The following is an 18,000-nucleotide window of genomic DNA, read 5'->3' as shown; positions in this document are numbered from 1 at the left end:
ATAGTAGCATATTTGTTAGTTATTTCTTCCAATTATTTAGAAAATTTCTAGCAACTTGTATCAAATAGGATGGTTTTAGCCACTTTTGAAATTTCCATACAGTTTGAGCTGTTTGGTTTCCATAGCAGCATTGTTTAATAGGTTTCCAAAGCTGTAGGGTAGTTTTGTCTTCTTATGAAAAGATTTGTCATCCCCAAAACTATTTTTCATATCATTAGCCAAAATTTCAGCATAATAGTACCTCAAATACATTCACCATATATATGAAATTTTCTAAGAAGAAATCAGAGTAAGCATATCAATATGAAACACCAAAATTTTGTTTATTGTATGCTTTAAATATACAATTATAGCTCTTAAACCATTTAAATATTAATGAAAAGGCAGCAAAAATGCCTAAAGATTTATAAAAATTTTTAATTGATTTTTTATTTATTTTTATTTATTTTTTAAGATTTTATTTATTCATGAGAGACAGAGAGAGAGAGAGAGAGAGAGAGAGAGAGAGAAGCAGAGGGAGAAGCAGGCTTCCCCACTGAGCAGGGAGCCTGATGAGGGACTCAATCCCAGGACCCTGGGATCATGACCTGAGCCGAAGGCAGACGCTTAACCATCTGAGCCACCCAGGTGCCCTTGATTTTTTATTTTTAGCTTAAAAAAATTTTTTTTTAGAGAGTGTGAGCAGCAGGGGTGGGGCATAGGGAGAGGGAGAGAGGCTCCATGCCCCACGCAGAGCCGGATGCAGGGCTCAGTCTCACGACCCTGAGATCATGACCTGAACTGAAATCAAGAGGCGAACGCTTAACCAACTGAGCCACCCAGGTGCCCCCACAAACTTTTTAAATGATGCACAAAAGTTGCAAGAGAGTTCTGAAGTGACCCAATCTATATGATCATGTCTTTTTTTTTAAAAATTGAGGTGCAATTGACATACAACATAATACTACCATGTCTTAAATGCAGAAATTTAAATTTCTAGAACTAAAGAAATAATGTTAATATATTTGTTAATATATTCATAACAAGAATTAGTAAACTGTATGAATTCAGGTAATTTATCAGAAGAACTGGAAATTTTAGCCAAATTCAATTTTGGCTAACTGGTTTCCATGGATAATATACCTTTACAAACCCACCACACCCCTGTGACCCAGGTAAGCCTCCCCCTGAGTGGAGGGTCAGGGACTGGCACATTTTGCAAGGTGGTGAAGACAGAGTGAAGATCCTGACCAAGGTGTACGCAGAGGAAGCCCAGTTTGAAATAGCATACTGAGTAGGACAGAAGTCGAACACATTGTTACATATGTTTGTATGTGTGTGTGTATATTAACTTATGTCAGCTTGTTCTAAAAAGGAACTAATAAAGATACTACTTGATAAAATGAATTTGAAATATTTTATAAAAGGAGACAGGTTAAAATAAGAGAAGTAAGGTAGTGACAACTGGCACATTGATACATAAAATGTATATTATGCAGCAATTTCTAATTTTTAGAGTTGAGTAGTGTATTTGCAAGCTTAGCTAATAGTTCACAGTGTGCAAGAAGAAAAACCCACATGGTTTTTCAGGGGGATGACAAGAGTTGCTGAACGTGAGACAGACCATCCTGTAAACAGGTCTTGCCAGAGTAGTGTAATGAATGGCTCTCTCAACAATAAGCTTACAAGAAGCACAGCTTTGGGCTTCATGCAACCATTTAATGTATGGTCTCTCACTAAAACTAATAGTTTCATGACAAGAAGTATCCAACAAAAGCAATTCTACTAAAAGAAGGCAGGCAGAAGTTGGAATCGAGATGAGAGGCAATATGATCTGCCCTAAATTGTAGCTCTCTGGTGTTCTGGCTTAAACAAGGAGCAGAATTTAGTGTATTAAGCATGAAGACATTGCACACCATCCAAGCAATTCCCACAAATATGGATTAAGTATGATATGTTCATAATAGAAGTAGAAACATGGGGGAATTTTCTTCCAAATTTATAACAAGTTCCATTATTGAGCACATAGTGTTAGAGAAAATGTCCACTAAATGAACGAGAGCTGCTAAAGAAAGAAAAAGAGCATAAAAGTAGATGCACTCAATGGCCCCCTGGCCTCATGACCAATACTAATGTTCAGGTTCTCCAGGGATATCACAGGTGGCTGCAATTATCAATATGTGCTGGTCAGATATTAATGTGCCATACCTTCAAAATTGACCGATGGAAGAAAAGAGCCAGGAGCTGAATGAGATCGTAAAGGACATAACCTTCTTTCTTTTCCACTCCTATGATATTAGGTGGGTGGTAAGGTTTATCTTTGTTCAATTCCACATTCTTGTTCCAGGGAAAGAACCCAAATTGGAAGAAATACTTGACCACAATTGCCACCTACACACGGATGATGGAAATTAAAAAAAAAAAAAACAAAACTCCTTTTAAAAATGGCTATATATAAAAAACAGTGATTTAAAAAATTTAAAGATCATTTCATAATTTTGATGATAAGAATGAACATAATTATGTGGAATAATAACATTATCCTTCTCACATGGACTTTAGACCAAGAGTAATATTTTACTCTTGTGAGTGCCTCTGATTGCAGATACATGAGGGTCAGTCCGGTTACTCACAACACCTACTTAAATGATTTTCTCTATTTTTGAGGAGTTGTCTAATTTATACTGACTTAATGAGATATTTATATAGTTATTCGGCTATTAAAATATGGTAATGAGGAAAAACTTGAACAAAAAGAAGTTTATATTTTATGTATTTCTTTGATTTGTAATCTATCTGAGCATCTCAGGCAGTTTTGATGCCTATTTTCACTTTCCTCTGATCTCTTTCTTCTCACGATTTTATTGTTCCCTGGAAGTTCTCCTCAAGAAGAAATAAAGTAAATAAAACAAAGACTTGCCAGTTGTGGTGACTAGTTCAGGGTATAAATATTGTAGAGAGGTGGTTTGCGACAAAGACACATGAGAAATTTGATGTGCCTCATTTAAGCATCCCTCTAACATTTGTGTCACCAGAGGATAATTACAATATATGTAATTCATCAATAAAAATATTTCAAAAGTCCTCTTTTGACCCAGAGTCTCATTGTACCTCTTCTCCCGTCTCTCTCCTTCTTACAGTCAAGCTTCTGCAAAGAACAGTCCTGTGTTCCTTATCGTCTGAGCAGCACCATCACATCCCGGATGCCAGAACAGAAACCTGAAGACCATCCTTGACTTTCCCGTCTCACTCACACCCCAAACTGTTTTAGTCTCTTACTAGAACTTCTCATTTACCCATTCATCTTCAGCCTCATTGCCGTTGGGTCAGTTCACATCCTCTGACCTCTCACCTAGACAGTTTCCCAGCTGGTCTCCATGCCTTCACATGATTTCATTTTGTGTAAAACCTTGGTAAAGACAAGCATTACTGGGTCATGCCTCTGCTCAAATATTTCCATACGAGGGGGAGAAAGTCCTGAGCACAAACCCTGTTGACATTCCCAAGATCCTGCTACTGTGTTGTCCACTCACAGCCTGCCTTCCAGCCATCGCAAGCCACCTGTCATTCCTGGCACATGCTACAGCGTCATATGCCTGTGTTTCTTTGCATGGGTTATTCCCAAAGACTTGCAGGTCCCTTTGCTTTCCATTCTTTGGTGACCTTACATTCATCCCTCAAGACGCAGGTCCAAGATGTCTTCCATTGAGAAGTTGCCATGATAGCCTCTCTCCACTCCACTCAGCCTGCATGAGGCACAGTATCCATCTTTCTTGTATACTCTAATGCAGTTTTGTGTCATATTACAGGGCAGTTCTTTGTTTACAACATATGTTTGCCACATTAGTCTGTGAGCCATTGAGAAACAGAAAAACAACTTAAAAAAAACCAAACTTATTGTCCTTTTCTCATGCCTAGAACAGTTCTAGGGTTTTCTTTTCAGTTCTAGGGTTTGGGCACATAGTCTAAGTTGTAGAGTGAATTAACATCAACTTAATTTTCCACTTTCTCACTCCTTGGTGTGATGGAGAAAATGGAGAACCCAGTTTAACTTAACTAGGAAGAGTTTCTTTTATGATGAAAGCTACATATAAGTAGCTCTTGTTCCCTTTTCTAAGTTCTTAGTACGTGCCCTTCTTCGACTTCTAGGTTAGAAACTCCCTCACTCAAAGGTGTTAGAGAGAACAGACCCATTCCCCAAATAGAAAGTCATTTATGTCCCAGATCACAAAGTGATGTAGTGGAAGTAATACTTAAAAATGATTGCTTTGGCAAGATTGTGATGGACAGCCTACTTAAAATAATAGATATGTATTTGGCTTTACATCTTTTATTTTTATAAGCATTTAAATGTATTTAAATAATTATTATGGAAATGAGATACATAATACTTTAAATTGATGCTTTTGAGATGATTTGGCAAATAACCTTATTTTATTTTACTGAATTACCTATAAACCCACAAAATTTCTAGAATCTAAATGTATATCCATCATGAGTTCTTTCCTTTAAGGAGCAATTACAGTACCATTGCTAGCGAAAACTTTCCCTTATAAGACAGGTAAGGAAATCAGCCTTCTTCACAGACCCCAGAATACAAAGAACTACAATAACCCCAGGCACAAAGTCTATCGAGCCTCCCATTTTATGCCCAATTTTATTGCTGTCATGAAAATTTGTGATCTTCTATATATTTAATAAGGAAGAATAGAAAAGTAGGTTTAGACAATTGGGAAGAGTGTCTCCTGTCCCCTCACATGTGACAAAAATAAGGTAACTTACCCTGTGTCATTCAGATTTTTAGATAGGCACTTATATGGCTTTGTGTTTTGGTGTGTGGAAACTGGCTTTTAGGCTTAAAAATGGGAACTATGCCTGTGGTACCAAAACTATATTCAAAATACTTACTGTATTGTTTAATTCAGTGTCCACTCACTGGACATCCACCAGCACCAGGCACTATACTTAGTTCTGCATAACACATTATCTCAGTGGTTAATATCATAGGATGGATGACCAGATTTCAAAAGCCTACCCCACCATTTGCCAGCTGGGTAACTTTGGGAAATTATGTAGTCTCACTAAAGCTGTTTCCTTCTCTGTAGCACCTATTTTGTGTGAGGTGTGTAATGTAAAAAGATATACAATTGCTAGCACTAAACAGCTGTTAATAATAATCGTGTGCCTATCTAAGAGCATCCATCTAGCTGAATATCTTACTTCAACTGTCCTGAAGACAGGGCAGACCTGCCTAGAGTGAACGCCAAAAGTGATTTCCAGGAAGGTTCCATCCCAAGCTTACCTCTGTGTAGACAATGGCCATCATCCAGAATCGTCTACTGGGCCTGGGGACAGACAGCATGGCCCAGAGGAAGATCAGAATGGGGAGCACAAGGGTGATCATGGAGGCAGAGACCATGTGGTTTAGTATGATCACAAAATAGCACACCATTTCTGAGCGAGCCACCAGAGTGTTGTACATGGCATAGAACAACAGCAAGAACCGGGGCTGACCAACGTAGAATTTCTCTGACTCTTCAAGCTCGTCATCATGGAACATCCTGTTAAAATAAACAACATGATAACAAATGGTTCTTTCATTTCTCCAAATTACTGGTTTCCACCTTGCATGATCCCTCCTGTCCCTCCCCGTTTCGCATGTCCCCAGATTTCCGGTGGAGTCAACCTAATAGCCTATTACAGAAAGAAATGTGGGCACCAGAGTCTACTCTGGACAGCGTTTGCTAGTTCTATCGTTCACAACGGAAGCACCCAGCACCGTGTCTGTTTGCTTGACCCTCGAGGTGGACGGTTGTCCAAGGGAGTTTCTCTACCTCCAAGCACAGCAGGCACAGAAGCCCCCACGGGCCTCTTACTTGTTCAGCAGCAGCTCGCTGGCCGTCAGCTCATGAGTCAGGGGCGGTAAGATGCTGGACTCGAGCCTGTCCGAGCGGCTGTCGTCAGGACTCACGGCCATGTGGCTCTGGCCTGCAGAGTCATCCCTCGAGCCGAAGGACAGGCGCTCGAAGCTGACTGCCTTGCTGTAGGACGGCGGGGCCTCCACGTCCCCGTCCTCGGTGGAATACTGCGGCAGCTCAGCCTCCGGGGTGAGGCCGACTTCTGAGGCCTCCGAGGCCTCCTCCAGCCCCACATCCGCCGTGGCCTCCCCGCCCTGCCCGGCATCTCCGGCCGCCGCCTCGTCGTCCTGCTCGGCCTCCACTTCCGCTATGGTCTCCGTCGTCCCCTGGCGTGAGTACAGCATGGTGCACTGCGTGGGCTCGCTGTCCGGAGAGAGGGACGGCACACAGCCCGGTCTTAGTATCCTCCCGACTCTCACGACACCTTCTCAACACTCCCCAATAAAAACATTCAGAGAAAACTAAATACCCCATCCCCCCACCCCCACCCCGCCTGCTTTATTCCTTCAGGATATTCCGGTCTGGTCTGCAGAGACTGCAAAATGGCAGCCCCTTAAAAGCAAAAAGCCCACAGTGCACACACACGGTGGTTGAAAACCTGAGCAAGTCACATGACATGGCTCATAAGTTGCTAAACCCACCTATGCACAGAGGTGGTCTAAATCGGGTCAGGACTCACAGCCATGGTTTATTTACAAATCAAGACAGAGTTAGCGCAGCATACCTACCATTCTATTAAAGGAGGGTGCCTACTGGAAACAGGAAGCCTCCTTGCCAGCCTGGGTCTGTGGGTGTTGGCCAGGAGGTACTCTACTCAGTTCTACACAATGCATCCACCCCTACCCATAAGGGGAGGATAGGAATGATAAAACATTGGCTAAATTAAACAACTGCATGCTTTATGGGGTAAAAATGGCATTCTTCTTGAATATCTGTTCCTCCCCCCTATTTTTCCATACTTTGCCTTTTTCTTCCTGATGCTTATTACATTTGACTGAATTTTCACCATCTTTCCAGCTCCCAGCCACCCCTACTGGATTCTTTGCTTTGCACATGGGAACACCACCATTTTCCCACCCCAGTGCTATGGACCCTTGGCCCTTTGAACTGTTGGCTCAACCCCAGGGTGTACTCCTGCTCTCTCTCCCCCAAAAGACTTCAAATTATTTTCTTCTACCTGCTCCCCTTGGGGTGTTCATTCTCCCTAAGCTTCCCTACTTAGCTTAACCTTTTGTTTTTAGCAACCTGTCCATCTCTCTTGTACCTCTCCTTCTTTAGTCCTTTATCTCCTCGCGTTACCTGTTATGTCCCTGCTGGAGACTTTGGAAATGAAAAGACAGCAGCCACGCCAGGGAAATTCATGGCATGCCTGTTTTCATTGTCCATCCCAGCCCCCTGAAGGGGAGAAGGGCAAAGATGTTCTGGAGTTGTGGGATCTGGTGGATGTAGAGCCGTACTCTATTAGACTCTGAAATTGTACTGTTATTCGAATGGCATATAGTGAGCAGCTAGGGTCCATACACATTGAGATTCTCAAATACACAGATTGTACCCATTTTTTTTTGTCACAGACACCAGTGTGAACATGTCAATAAGTGAGTGGATGGATGCATGGATGGGTAGATGGGATGGATGGATGATCAGACCTAGGCAGAGCCCTTCGTGGCATCCTGAGACTGAAGAACATTTGTGTGAGCGCTTGGTGCCCACTCATGTGTTTAATGTTCCCAGGACCTTGGCCTTCAGTATGGACATCACATAGAAAGCTCTCGAAATGTCAAGGCAAACTGGATTTTTTTCTAGGACTTACCTCGATTAAACAGCCTCCTAGGAAGGTCATGAAATTGGTCACCCTAGACAATTTTCAGAGCAGTGGAGCCAAGCCCACATCAAGTCTAACTTCCAGTTGGACCCTAACCAATTACAAGCATGCTCTTTATGGTTTTGGATCAGGTCTAGCCCTAAGGGATTCAGCTAGTCCTGGTACCTTCAAGACTCAACCAAGTGGAATGGAATAGCATGTGCCTGCCAGGGAACATCTCAAACTGCCAAGGCATTCCCATCAATGCCAGGCTCCAGCATACTGCAGCACTGTTTTAAGATATTCAGCTGCCAACTAAAATAAGTTAACACCCCTCTGATTTGCCACTATGTACAGTCAACATTAAAATTTGTCTTGGATTGGGTTATTTTGGTGTCAGGATAAGCACAACGTAGCCGATGTTTCTGTGCCCCCATGGGCCATTCTAAAAGGCAATTCCAAAAAGAACTTTTGGACTGTATATAAATAATTTCATTTCTAAATGATTATGCTTTTATGGTAGGATTTAATGAGACAACTCAAGCCCAAAGCAGTACAAGTTATAGTCTACAAAGGTGATATATTCTACTGCATCATAATACTCTTGTCTAAATCCAATGGCAAAATATATTCTAACTTTTACAGAATTATTCTTATCAACTAAAGAGACTACAGGTGGTATATATATGTTTTTCCTCTTGCATGTATCTTTCCCGACACATTTTTCCCTGTGAGGACTGCCTACATGAGCTCTCAATCAAGGAGGAAGCATGCTTATTTCTTTAAAAATGGAAAGTGTAAAATACTTACAAAACGGAGGACAATGTTTATGATAAGGATTTTTAAGAAACTCCTAACAGACAAAAACTGAAGAGCGGTTAGTTTCAGAGAATGCCGTCCTGGGAATGAGCAGTTATGTCCCAGAATGAGGGGCGGTGATGCTCTGGTGAGTCATGCAAATTCTTAACATAAAAATTAATAAAACAAACAAACACATCACAAGAACTTATATCTGCAATGACATGAAGGGAAACAAGTGAGAAAATTCTGGAACGAAGCATGCACGAGTTAAGCACCTTGATGCTAAACTGCTACTGTCAGCTGATGAGGAGGACATATCCATGCTGAACATTTTACGAAGCCTAGGTCGAGCACGCTCACTTGTTTTAGGAACAGTTTCTTGTCCATCTAAATCATCAAGGGTAGACTGCCTTGAGAACAGCATGGTTGCTTCGGTGTAGCAGCTAGCAGCGCAAACAGTCACAGAGACACAGGGTTAAAACACCAGTGGTACATCAGTTTACACGCGGATCGATCGACCGACACACTGCCATGCAGCAAACCACACGCGACACCAACACTATGGACGCCGAGCACCACAGCGGGGCTCAGGGAAGGGAGGTCAGGAGGGGCCTGGTCGGCTGCGTGGTAAGACACAGCGGTTCTCAATTTGTAAAAATGTATCAGCTGGTGATAAATCATGAATGGTCCCCTCTCCGGGTCGGGCAGGGAACAGGAAAAATGACAAGTCCCAACATGCCTTGCGCAGAGTGGAATTCATACTTTTTAACTTTGTAACTGAGCTTTTTGCTGTTTTCATTAAAGGAAAGATGTTTTATTTGGAGCTCCCAATTCTGAGTTCATTGAAAGTATTTTGTAACCCAATTGCGGAAGCAGAAATATCTGCTTGTGTAAAATGTATACAGAACATTTCAATGTTTTAAAAATAACAGTCTCCAACAATGAGAGAGGGAAGCTCAGAAATGACCACAAGGAACTGAATTGTCCACCCTGTTTTTCTGAGTGGTATTCAGTTAAGCCAAACTAGATGCCTTGCGTGGAGAAGAGATGCTGGTTTGATATGCAACCGGATATAAACCAACATCCAAGAAAAATAAAAAAAGAAATGGTACAAAAAAAAAACAAAACAACCAAAAAACAACAGAGGAAGTCTAGCGACGGCAGGGTCATTTTGTCTGTTAACTTCTCATTTTGCCTAATTGCCTAAAAAAACTGAATTTTTTTCTTCTGGATCATGTTTTGGGACTTGACAGATATTATTAGGGCGAGAACCCATTGGCTAAAATCCTCATGTTGCCCCCACGGAGCAAAAATCAGGGAGGGAATGGTGGCGGATTCAGGACTGAGCACTGCGTGAGCTACTAGAGGAGAAGAAGCAGACACAGTTACAACTTAGGCATCATTTCAGTGCTGATGTATAGTTTAGCCCAAAGGGGGACAAGCACCCCAAAGAGCCTCTGAAGGAGGCTACTAGAATAAGAATCTTCCACCCCGAGCACCAATGGCCTGGCTCCTGAACATCTGTATTTAATTTCCTATTTTTAGAGGCGCACCCCCATGGCCTTTTAGGGGTTTGCAGGCAAAAAGATACCGTGTACCCTCCCCTGCGGCCCTGCTCAGATTTTCTGCGTGGGAATCACTGTTGGAATCCTGAAGTCTGACTCATCTTGTTAATGCCTGGGCCCACTGTCGCAGCAGCTGACCCTCACATCCCACACCAGCCCACCCGGTTGGGTTCTGTGGAGTGTGACCAATTGGTGGTCCAATCCAGGGCAGTTTTAAAAGTGAAAGGGAAGAGGAGGAGCTTTCTGATAACAGGCCCAGATGACAAGCCTGAAGGGACAGCTGCTGTCACCTCGTTGATCAGCCCACACTTTGAGCCACCCCGGGGCACACGGCAGCCTCTTAGGTGACATGTTTCAAGGGAGAACCACCTCCTTCATATCTAGGAATGCTCCTTAGACTGTCATCTAATGTGTCTTGCACAACTTAAAAGAATTAGTTTCTGGGAAAGTAGATGATATCTGATTTCATAAAACAACCATTAAAACAAGTGCCATTTTACAGCTGGATCTGAAGGAAATAGTGACTTTTGCAGTAAGTCAAAGGGAATACAAAGTCATTTGTTAGGCTCTCATCCCATCTGCAGTATGCCCAAAGGTGAAGATGGGTGACAGGGATGCCAGAGCAGGACCGTGGCCTGTGGGACAGCCCCACCCAGGCAGGGTACCTGCACAGGGGGCGGGGCCACACCGAGCATGCGCAGCCCCACTGGGGGCCAGTGCTAGACCCTAATGACGCAGGTGTCTCCCAGTGAACTTCCACCCTTGGAATCCTTTCTTGGGAAGACTCCTGCCTTTCTAGAAATCAGGTGGCTTCCAGTAGACTTTAATGTGGACAGATTTTGTCTGCAGATTTGACAGCTTCCTAAGGCAAAAAACTAGAAGTGGAGCTCAGCCATTAAGAAAAGGGCAGGTGTGTTAATTCATTTATTAACGACATAACGAACCCTCTTGTTTCTCCCCTTTCTTTAGGTTGAAATGAAAAGTAAAAGATACATTAGGAACTAATTTTAAAGGCACTGGTTTTCTACTAGTAAATTCATTGACTGATTGACCTAATCTTGGGTCCGATTTAAAGGCAGTTACTTGATTTTATTTTCAGTCTTCTTCTTCCTTTTTATCCCTCTTAGATTGTGATTTATAATATTAAGTTAATTTCTTAGCGGGGCATGTTGTCAGTTGTTATGCAGTTAAAGGTTACTAATACAGGAATCAAGTATGTTTATTTTATGGACAACTTATTTTCAATTCACTCTTTAATACTCTCTTTGATTTGTTTGATTCTGAGTTTGGTTCTTGAGCAGCTATTCTTAGGTCAGGAGGTCTGTGAAACCCTTGAAAATTTATGGAAAAAATTTGTATTTATTTGTACTTTTTCCCTTTGGGAGATAGTATATCTTAGCACTTTTCTCATCTTACCATTCTCCCCCTTTTTTTTCAAAACCAGTTCTTTGGTCATGAATAGGTTATAAAGTAGGTGGATTTGGAAACTCTGTGATCCCCTGTGGACCTTCATACACCCCTGTAACTAGGAAGCAGCATCTCTCAGCATCTTGAATATCCACTACATTCGGACAAAAGTTTTTTTTCACTCAAACAAATCTTGTCTCCCCCTGCCTCTGCCAACACACTTGCACATTTTTGCAAACGTGCTCATGCAGTGTTTATTTATTTTTAAGGGAAGAGCTATCCATGAAGCAACTTGGTATAATGTGGGTAAAAATGGATTTTCAGTTTTTGCATAAAAATGAATCAAAGCGAAAATAATTCTGTTTAAATTACTGATCTACATAGAGAAAATTGTTGAAACAAGAACAAATTTAAGAACGCTGGCAGCTTCCAAATAGGACAGTTATTTATGGTTTGCAAAAAATAAAAATAAAATACAAACCATAATGATTTTTTTGTCTCGATGGAGTCTTGCACAAAGAAAATGAAGCTCCCCTTTCAAAAATGCAGGTTGTGGGGCATTTTCAGGAAGGCACACAAGGGGGCGCTGTCAGAACTTGTCAATCAAGGAACATGACACTAAATTTTGACTTTGTAACTTTGCTTTTACTAATGGTTTTGGAAATTACTGATTAAGAAATGTGGGCATGTTTGGGTGGAGAGAGAATGAGAAACTTTTATTAGCATGCCCACTGTTGTAACAATCGCTTATTTTATTCTAGAAATTAAAAGCATCTGGAACAGGATCTCAGTTAGCAAATAAATGTTTTGACCTTGAAAGTCTTGAGAGTTTCTGTCCTCAGTGTCTCTTCTCACAGAAATCTACAATAGCTAAAATATGTCTGTTTCTTTGGAACTGACAAATTAGCAAGGATTATTCCCAAATTAAATCGAAAACATAATGCCTTTTATTATCCCTCAAAGAACTTTAAAAGAATCGCTACCAATTTTGAGGGATGGGCGGAGGGCAGGAAGGGATATATCCAAGCAGAATTTTATCTGTACAAAGATCACATTTAAATCAATATATGAATATATATGTTTTTTCACAAATAAAAATGAAGTTTTGGCATACATTCTATTTTAAACCTCGGCTTTTACTCAATTGCAGGGAATATCTTTCCATACCAATAAATATAGATCTGCATCAATAGGTAATTATTGGGTAGCAAGACAACAGGCACAATTGGAGAAGCTCAAATATAGCAACTCAGCAGCAGTGAAACATAGCCCTTCAAGGTAACCTTTTTTTTGCCCACCTCTCCCACTTCAGGCTACAATTTCAACTTGTGGTTATCTATTTGGGATTTGGTATCAATAAAATAGTCTCAGTTCCCTCCCCTCCCTTGTCCTGTAACATTTGCGTTATTTGTGGAGGACAGATATTCCGCCAGGCCTCTGAGGCTCTGCACAGTGTATGACGTGGGACTGCAGGCCATCCAGGCCTTCTAAGACAGGAGGCTTGCAGGCTGGGTCCGCGGCCCTTCCCACGGCAGGAATCCCAATCCCAATCCCAACTCAGTGGGTCTTTCTTCCCAGACTCCAACTACTTAGAGATGATGTATCTTTATGTGTCTATCTCACAGTCGAGTTCAGGGCCTGGCATGGAAGAGGTGCTTTTAGACATGTTTAATGAAAGCAACAAATGTCCTCAGTGATAACGTTCCTGACCTGTGAAAATGTATACAAGGTGTGATTCGTCCAGTCTAGCTAATCACCCCATTGGCATGTCAGCCACCTCCAAGGACACGACTTCTGCTTCAACTCAGAAGCTAGCTCTGTGCGAGCCGCAGCAGCTTTCTAGAGCCCTGAGGCAGAGAACTGGTGAGGCTCTACCGGGACAGGCAGGAAGAAAGAAAGGTCAGTTCTCCAAGTTGGCCTGGAGTGCAGGAAGAGGCCACGAGAGGCAGCACATCACGGTGATTGAGAGACTGGGCTCTGAGCCAACCCTTAAGGCTTTGGATCCTGACTCTCTTTTACAGTACTTCCTAGCCATGTGGCTCTGGGTACGTCACTTAACCTCTCTGTAACTGAAATTCGTGTTCTGTAAAATGGGGATGATAACATGCATCCTGTAGGGTCTTAGAAGGATACAGTGAGGTAACCCATATACAGTGCATCCTGCTTGCCCATGGCGAGGGCAAGGCCCCTGTAGTGAGACAATGCTCATGGTCACATGGGCCAGGGAAGATGGAAGCTAACAGAATCCCTTCTTGAATTTTTATCGTGGATCACAAAGTAACAATTCTGAAAGGAGAAGATCAAAGATAGCAACAGATGGTAGAAGATTCTAGTATAGAAAATACTCTGTGGGGCAGCATTTTTTCAGAGGAATTAAAGATGCAGCCCTTGACACAAATAGTCATTTTGTACCTTATGTGCTAAAAAACAAAAAGTCATTTTGTGATTGGGAAGGCTCATTTGGACTTGCCTCCAGCTTGGAAGTCTCTGTCCTGTGCCTGCGAGTCATACTGGTATTTCTAATATGGCCTATTTTTTTTTCTTTAAGTAGTGTGGAGTCCAACATGGGGCTCAACAGGGCTCAAACTCACAGCCCTGAGATGGAGACTCGTGGTGAGATCGAGTTGGACACTTAACTGACTGAGTGCCCCAGGCGCCCCTCTAATAGCCTATCACTGATACCTGATTTTATCTGGCTCAGTCGAGGGGAGGACAGTATTCCTTTTGCTTTGTTGCATGCAGGGAGGTCTCCTGAAGGGGGTGGGGATCCATGTATGTTTTTGATTAACTTTCACCTCACACATTCATGTCTCATATTGCTGAAGCCCAGCTTTTCACTTTGGTCAAAAGCAAACCCATTGTTTAGAACGGGAAGTACCTGGAGATACTGTCATGTGAATCTAAGCTATCCATCCTGTGGGCTGGCTGTGCACCGGAAGCAGCGCCCGGACGGTCATCAATGGTGTCCAGTCCAGACTCTCTGGAAAGGTTCATGATGTGGTTCTGGTAGTACATGTGGATGCTCTCCCGAGTGGGAACGTTGCCCTGCGGAGGGGAGACATTGCCACAGTCCTTACTTGCCCATGCAGCCACCTGGCATTTCTCAATACCAAGAACTCTCAGTTGGCATGCCCACCTTGTGCAAAGATTAAAACAAAGCTAGTCAAGGTGGGGATTGATGGTAACTCATTGCATTAATGGCCCCCAATATCACTGGGCAAGGCTCCCAAGAAATCCCTTCTTGGTTATGGGTGAAAATAGTCAAAAGGCACAAATTTCCAGTTATAAAATACATAAGTCCCGGGGACGTCATGGACAGCATGGTGACTGTACGGCACATGACTAGAACTTAGTAGTTCCCATCACAAGAAAAAACAATTGGAACAATGTGTGGTGATGGATGTTAAGTCGACTAACTGTGATCATTTTGCAATATATACAAATACGGAATCATTATATTGTACATCTGAAACTGATATGTTACAGATCAATTATATTGCAATAAAAATAAGATAAAATCTTTAAAAATCAAATCCTTTCTTATATGTAGATAGTTTGGCTAAGTGATAGTAACTTTTTCAGAAACAAACTATTAGTTTTAAATACTATCTATAAACTGTATATAACTATGTTTTATTGTTCTGCATATATCTTAATTTTTCTTCTGAGAAGTTGCAGATCAAACTTCCCAGACTAAACAACATAATCCATCAAGAGACTGCAGAGTCTGTGCACCTGCAAACTCATGAGGGGAAGGAACAGAATGAATAAACTGGCCACTGTCTCAGGACTCATGTGTATGTGTGTGTGTGTGTGTGTGTGTGTGTGTGTATGTGTGTGTGTGTGCGCGCATATAGTGTCTGATTATTTTAATTCTGTGCATGGAACAGATTTAAATATACAGAAAAACAGAGGGGCTATGTAAAGACCGTCCGAAAGACAGACTATAGATTTTGTGTTATCCTATTTGGAGCTCTTGACATTGACTTTTAAAATCTTTAGAATGTGGGAAGAAGAAAAAGAATTGTACCAACAGTGTTACCTTTTTAATTTCTCTGGTCAGCATGCATCTTTCAATTCTCAGAACTGTAGATATATCAATATGCTCCCTTGAAATGGAGTTAAGCCAAGTTGTGAAACTATCCACTGTTGCCAGAAACAGAACCCAGGTGAATTTCAAAATATTAAATATCCTCTTGATGATATTATCTAGGAAGAAGAAAAGCGACAAGATTTCAAAGGAGCAAAATGCCATCAGCCATTTTGCTGTTTTGTGTAGCACAGTGATATTTTACCAAAGGCAGACCTGGTTTCAGACCTGCATACCTAATACGGAGTGACGCTGTGACACTCAGCGCAATGGGGGGCGTGGAGGAGGACAGGCAGTATAGGAGGCTACGGGTGGGTCTTTCTACACATGCACTGGCAGCATCAAAACCAAACTGGGATAGAATTTTTATCCTGTGGTCAAAACATCAGTCAGAATAGGTCCATATACAGATAATAGGTTTGATAAAGAGTTGAGATTGCATTCAAAGATATTTCTGTTGTTGACACAGGGATAGAAACAGTCTATCTGTCCAGGAAACCAGATCCTTTAATGCTTTTTCTATAAATTTCTTCTTTTCTTAAGTCATGATTATTTTTGGAAACAATTCTATTGATTCAGTAAGACTTTTGATGCTTGGCACTGCAGCTGCGTTTCAGTTAAATCACTTGCCAGCTATTGTGTAAAGAGCTCGTACATATACAAGGAGCACACTGGTCCGACTGAGTTACCTTCATCATTCCTAGTTCATTCTACTGAGCTGGGCCAACTACAGAGTTCTGCACATAGGATCGATCCTGTCCAGACCAACAGACACTGTGAGATTCCTGATGTTCTTGGGTTGTCTTCCCTAACAGCAGCTATGATGTGGGGAGCCCGGCCAAGCTGCCAAGCATGATAGGCTCTGCTCAGACTGCCACCATGTCTGGGACATCATCTGGGTGCATACACGTGCCTCTCTTGTGCCCTCAGGGAATCCTCAAGAGCTCCCTGCTCATCCTCAAGTTTGGAGGAGGTTCCACAGTTGTGACCTAACTTATTTTAGGTCAGAATCAAAATAAAAGAGGGAAGATGGCATCTTAACTGTCTGTCTTACCCCTCCATTCCCATAAGCCAATGGTTTCTCAACTGGTACACAAGGAATGCTTCAATCCACCAAATTCTGATCCATGTTAATTTTTTAATTTGGTATTTGAAAAATTTTGTCTTATTAGCGATTTCAAACACTGCAGTAAAATGAATACCTAGTGAACACCACAATGAATTAAAAACTGCCTTAGTGTTTATTAACGAAACCCTAAAACACCACCACCAAGAAAAGCAACTGGTATCCCTCAACCTTCCCACAACCAAAACACCACAGTCTGACTCCGAATTTAATTTTGTAATAGGGGAAAAAAGTTATTTGTGAATTGGGTTGCCTAGAAGGAAGGCAGAATTTCTCTCAGGGAAAGGTTTGTTCTTTTCCAAAGGAGAAGCATTGAAGGGAAGTTTAGCTATGGACGGTGTGGCCTCAGGACAGAGTCCAGGTGGGCAAGGTAGAGACAAAGAAGAGTTGAACAGTTCTACCTACTGAAGGAACAGGAATCTTGGAGCTGCCAGCTGGTACCTGGGGAAGAAAGTGGGAATGATCTAATGAGCCAGGCCCCAGAGGCACCAGCTGGGGAGAGACCCACTGAGGCAGGAATAGTGATCACTGACTTCCCTTGGAAACTGTTGCCTACCTCCGCCATCACTGTCCCCCACCCCCAAAGCCTCTGTAAAATGCCATCACACCTAACACTATTCCATGAGGCGTACTTTAGGAAGGAAATGAGAGTATCTTCTGTTGAGCAAAGCCCAGGAAGGGACCAGGCCCTACGTGAAGCTGAAGGGAGGGAGGTCCTGCAGATTCCACAGAAGAGCCATTCTGAGCCAGAGGCGGCCAGGGGCACCTATATCACTCTTGCCCCTCCCCCCCAACCCGTTTTGGGTTTAATCTGAACAAGGTGCTATTTCCCTCAGTGCTTTGGGTGGAATCTCCAGCTCTGTTGTGTAGACATAAAAAGAAAGTCTGAGCCCTAGAAGCTTGAAGGACTTGGCAGTTACACCTATTAATAAACTTTAGTAGCATCTCACATTTTGGACAATTTATTTTTTTTCTCATATTCACAATGAGGTGGTGATGATACATATGATTATTTCACAGTTTTGCGGAGCATGGTCCTGATGCCAAGACTAAAATTGCCGTCTTGGAGACACAAATAACACACACTTTCTTAACTCGAGTGATCACAAACTAACATGAGAAATTGCATTTTTAATTTTTATTTATTTCTTAGCCAGAGAGGCAGTAAGGCACAGTGATGAAGGGCACACACTCTGGATTTAGACTTTTTTGGGTTTAAATCCCAATTCTACCCCTTAGTGGTTGTGTAGACTTGGAAAAGTTACCTAATCTTTCTCTGCCTCAGTTTCTTATCTGTTAAATGAGGATGAGGG

The 18,000-nt window shown here is 42.1% G+C and overlaps 1 protein-coding gene and 1 long non-coding RNA gene across 2 annotated transcripts in view; one reads left to right on the top strand and one right to left on the bottom strand.

Annotated features, from left to right (window-relative positions):
* LOC113913262 overlaps nt 1–3,341 on the top strand; it is a 59,872-nt gene extending 56,531 nt beyond the window's left edge. The window contains exon 4 of the long non-coding RNA XR_003517131.2: nt 3,120–3,341. This is a non-coding gene — a long non-coding RNA (uncharacterized LOC113913262). The remainder of the gene's footprint in view (nt 1–3,119) is intronic.
* PIEZO2 (piezo type mechanosensitive ion channel component 2) overlaps nt 1–18,000 on the bottom strand; it is a 526,331-nt gene that overhangs the window by 33,927 nt on the left and 474,404 nt on the right. The window contains exons 36-41 of the mRNA XM_035724088.1: nt 15,514–15,680; nt 14,350–14,516; nt 8,775–8,942; nt 5,856–6,260; nt 5,282–5,540; nt 2,188–2,370 (exon numbers count right to left, since the gene is read on the bottom strand). Coding sequence (XP_035579981.1) covers nt 2,188–2,370; nt 5,282–5,540; nt 5,856–6,260; nt 8,775–8,942; nt 14,350–14,516; nt 15,514–15,680 — 1,349 coding nt within the window. The remainder of the gene's footprint in view (nt 1–2,187; nt 2,371–5,281; nt 5,541–5,855; nt 6,261–8,774; nt 8,943–14,349; nt 14,517–15,513; nt 15,681–18,000) is intronic.

Source organism: Zalophus californianus, chromosome 14 (genome assembly GCF_009762305.2).
Source record: "Zalophus californianus isolate mZalCal1 chromosome 14, mZalCal1.pri.v2, whole genome shotgun sequence".
In the NCBI taxonomy this organism is placed as follows: domain Eukaryota; kingdom Metazoa; phylum Chordata; class Mammalia; order Carnivora; family Otariidae; genus Zalophus; species Zalophus californianus.
This window is presented reverse-complemented; position numbering and strand designations above follow the sequence as displayed.